The following is a 4,868-nucleotide window of genomic DNA, read 5'->3' on the forward strand; positions in this document are numbered from 1 at the left end:
TGCTCTGAAGAAGTTTACCTAACCACACCTTTACTGCGTGGAGAGTCCTTTTGTTTTGCCCCGCACACCACCTCTGCTATCTCTTCTGATTGGCTACTCAGCGAAGTAAGGGTGTCGCAGTGTGCTCTTCTTCAGAGCGAGATGTACCATGGACTCCCATGTCCAGCTGTACTTGCAGCCAAAGATTATACAGTAACTGAGTGTATCAGTTTAAAGTTTAAAGACCTCTCATGAATATCAGAGGCAATGGGCAGTGACATTGCCCTATGAAGCAGAACGACGCCTTTGAGACTGACCTTATATACATATGATTACCGCCCAAGCCCCATCTCCACCCAAGCCAGGACCAAAGAGGGCCAGGCAGTGGTTGCTGATGACAGCAAATAGACCTATAGGCTCCCCAAATCCCCCTCCTCCTTAGCTTACAAGGATGGTGAGGTTGCAGTTACCAAAGGAACTAACGAGCTTGAACGGGACTTGAATTCCAGTTTGGCGATCACCAGTCAGGGTCGTTACCACATAGGCCACCACATCCTTCGTGTTTCAGTTCAGCCCGAACCCTATCTTCTCCAGCTCACCATTTCCAAATCCCATTAAATCCTTCCTCATCCTCCCTAACAATCAACCATCCACTTCCTACCCCAAGCTAGTTGTAGTGAAGGCGCGTTATAGACTGAAATCAATCATTGAATACCCGTCTTGTTTTGCCGTGAATCAGCATTCAAGGAATTGCGGAAAATTTGGACACTTCTGGTACAAGAGATATTGCATTTCAATTGCGAATTTCTTTTGTGTATTTCTCTGGGCTTTTTTTTTTTTCCTTGGGGATTTGCATGTCAATCTGCCTTAATGTAATCGAATAAAACGCCCCCGGATGTTATAATAACGGAAACGTATTCAGCTGATTGATTAAAAGCCTTTTGGCTCGGTTTCAGTATTTTAATTACACTGGAATAGAATGAGAAGGTTATTGGAAAATTTATTCATTCATGTTTATATATATATATATATATATACAGATATATATATATATATATATACATACATATATATATATACAGATATATATATACAGATGTATATATATATATATATATAATGTACATATAGATATACAGAATATGGTCGAAACTAAAACACAAAGTAGAAATTTTCGTCTTTACTTGAAGATTAAGGATTATTGTATTTGAAAGAGTTACATGCGCATCAGGATGTACTGGTAGTCACACAGTATATATATATATATATATATATGTGTGTGTGTGTGTGTATATTTATACAGTATATATTATTCCATTGTATGTGCATATACAGAACAATATAAGGATCAATTGGGTGTTATTAGAGATCCGGTTATTGTTCTGCATACTGAGATCCCTCGTCTTTAATTCCAGCAAGTCTTTCATCCTTTCCCCCTTTCAATTCGAAATCAAAGGATATGATGCTTCGTAAATGTCAGATTCTTAGAACTCGGCGCTGCCAGTAAAATTAAATGGAAGCCATCTATTTTCTGTAAGGGATTTTTTTTTTCTTTTTGTAATGTGCGTGTGTTGTTACGCATATCCGGTTGTATAATATTATCCCCACTATGGCTGTACATTATTATTATTATTATTAGTAGTAGTAGTAGTATCATTATTATTATTATTATTATTATTATTATTATTATTATTATTACTAGCTTAAATTGAACCCTAGTTGGAAAAGCAAGATGCTAAAAGCCCAAGGGCTTCAACAGGGAAAAATAGCCCAGTGAGGAAAGGAAATAAGAAAATAAATAAACGATCTGAGAAATAATGAACAGTGACTGTGTATAATCTTTTTATTGTTTTTGTTATTATTTTAATATCATTATTGTGTCATTATATTTGAGGTTATTATTAATATTGCTAATATCACTAATGCGATATTGATATTATCATCATGATTATTATTATTATCATTATTACAGTTTCGTTCATATGGAACAGTTCACTGAACTATTTTTGGAACTAGTAAATTTCTGAATAATGAAACGCTTAAATGATGAAATTGGAAAGGGTAACTTAAGTAAAAAAAAAAACGATGATAATGCTATGCAAATCGAATAATTTGTAAGAATCTTAAATGCAAAGCATCAAAGAGAAATGTGAAGAATGAAAGAAATTATATGCAAGATTGCAGCCTTTAGTGAGGAAATTTTATCTCGAGATTATAGCACACTATATATTGATTGTGGCTAAGTCGCAGCCTAGAGTTTGGAAACATTGATTATATGGTCACTCACAATTTACTGTAACAACGTAGGAATTGTGATATGACTGCTGTCTCTTATAGAATATGCATACCCTTTTCAGTTAAAGATTTATTATGCATACATACGAACGAACTGTCATACATTTCCCAATCTTACCAATGTAATAACATCATGAATATCGTTATATTCATACATTAATTATATTCAAGCATTAATATGCACATATCCCGGTATTATATGTATCTCCCCTATATAATGAACAGTAAGTGTCTGACAATATATATATATATATATATATATATATGCAAAACATATAACTACTCGGTCTCTCTCCGTACCTCGTGTAGTAGGAGAGGGAGTAATTATACCCTGATGAAAGGGATTGTAGTTAGGAAAGGGGGATAAGGCAGGAAGGGTTGAATTTGTTTATGTACTTATCAATCTAAAAATTATTAATAACTTTTGACGGGTCGCCTACACCACAATTGTTTCAGGTACATTTAAGTCTCCAGAGCGAACTTTCAAATGCACTTCCATAACTACCTTCAATACAGTACAGATAACGGTGTATCACACCCGACTAAATTAGGCCATATCAGTCGGTGAAGATATCATCATCATCACCACGGGCGGCTATCTCCATCACCATCGCCGCCACCAGAGCGACAATGGAGAAGATTAGTCGGACGAGTGATGGTGACGGGAATGGAGTCTCCGATGATACATTAAGATAAATGTCCAAGTGTCGATTAGCAATCTCCAATCCCCAATGCCTTCGTCGATTCTCTGTATCGGATTTCTCAGATTTAATCTCTCTCTCTCTCTCTCTCCTCTCTCCTCTCTCTCTCTCGTTTACTTATGCTAAAGTATACAATAATAGACATTCCGGTTGGTAATCGACTGCTGTGACTCTCTCTCTCTCTCTCTCCTCTCTCTCTCTCTCTCTCGTTTTACTTATGCTAAAGTATACAATAATAGACATACCGGTTGGTAATCGACTGGCTGTCCTCTCTCTCTCTCTCTCTCTCTCTCTCCTCTAGTTTACTTATGCTAAAGTATACAGTAATAGACATACCGGTTGGTAATCGACCTGCTGTGACTCTCTCTCTCTCTCTCTCTCTCTCTCTCTCTCTAGTTTACCTTATGCTAAAGTATACAGTAATAGACATACCGGTTGGTAATCGACTGCTGTGACTCTCTCTCTCTCTCTCTCTCTCTCTCTCTAGTTTACTTATGCTAAAGTATACAGTAATAGACATACCGGTTGGTAATCGACTGCTGTGACTCTCTCTCTCTCTCTCTCTCTCTCTCTCTCTCTAGTTTACTTATACTAAAGTATACAGTAATAGACATACCGGTTGGTAATCGACTGCTGTGACTCTCTCTCTCTCCTCTCTCTCTCTCTCTCTCTAGTTTACTTATGCTAAAGTATACAGTAATAGACCTACCGGTTGGTAATCGACTGCTGTGACTCTCTCTCTCTCTCTCTCTCTCTCTCTCTCTAGTTTACTTATGCTAAAGTATACAGTAATAGACATACCGGTTGGTAATCGACTGCTGTGACTCTCTCTCTCTCTCTCTCTCTCTCTCTCTCGTTTACTATCTAAAGTATACAATAATAGACATTCCGGTTGTAATCGACTGCTGTGACTCTCTCTCTCTCTCTCTCTCTCTCTCTCTCTCGTTTACTTATGCTAAGTATACAATAATTAGACATACCGGTTGGTAATCGACTGCTGTCTCTCTCTCTCTCTCTCTCTCTCTCTCTCTCTAGTTTACTTATGCTAAAGTATACAGTAATAGACATACCGGTTGGTAATCGACTGCTGTGACTCTCTCTCTCTCTCTCCTCTCTCTCTCTCTCTCTAGTTTACTTATGCTAAAGTATACAGTAATAGACATACCGGTTGGTAATCGACTGCTGTGACTCTCTCTCTCTCTCTCTCCTCTCTCTCTCTCTCTCTGTTTACTTATGCTAAAGTATACAGTAATAGACATACCGGTTGTAATCGACTGCTGTGCTCTCTCTCTCTCTCTCTCTCTCTCTCTCTCTCTAGTTTACTTATGCTAAAGTATACAGTAATAGACATACCGTTTGGTAATCGACTGCTGTGACTCTCTCTCTCTCTCTCTCTCTCTCTCTCTCTCTCTCTAGTTACTTATGCTAAAGTATACAGTAATAGACATACCGGTGGTAAATCGACTGCTGTGACTCTCTCTCTCTCTCTCTCTCTCTCTCTCTCTCTCTAGTTTACTTATGCTAAAGTATACAGTAATAGACATACCGGTTGGTAATCGACTGCTGTGACTCTCTCCTCTCTCTCTCTCTCTCTCTCTCTCTCTCTAGTTTACTTATGCTAAAGTATACAGTAATAGACATACCGGTTGGTAATCGACTGCTGTGACTCTCTCTCTCTCTCTCTCTCTCTCTCTCTCTCTCTAGTTTACTTATGCTAAAGTATACATAATAGACATACCGGTTGGTATCGATCTGCTGTGACTCTCTCTCTCTCTCTCTCTCTCTCTCTCTCTCTCTATTTACTTATGCTAAAGTATACAGTAATAGACATACCGGATTGGTAATCGACTGCTGTGACTCTCTCTCTCATCTCTCTCTCTCTCTCTCTCTCTC

At 38.0% G+C, this 4,868-nt stretch overlaps 1 protein-coding gene across 1 annotated transcript in view; it reads left to right on the forward strand.

The window, feature by feature from the left end:
- LOC137658019 (tetraspanin-1-like) overlaps nt 1-4,868 on the forward strand; it is a 34,905-nt gene that overhangs the window by 1,917 nt on the left and 28,120 nt on the right. Inside the window, 1 exon segment of the mRNA XM_068392733.1 lies at nt 1-192. This exon segment is cut by the window's left edge and continues 39 nt beyond it. Coding sequence (XP_068248834.1) covers nt 1-192 — 192 coding nt within the window.

The sequence above is a fragment of the Palaemon carinicauda genome, chromosome 18, assembly GCF_036898095.1.
Source record: "Palaemon carinicauda isolate YSFRI2023 chromosome 18, ASM3689809v2, whole genome shotgun sequence".
In the NCBI taxonomy this organism is placed as follows: domain Eukaryota; kingdom Metazoa; phylum Arthropoda; class Malacostraca; order Decapoda; family Palaemonidae; genus Palaemon; species Palaemon carinicauda.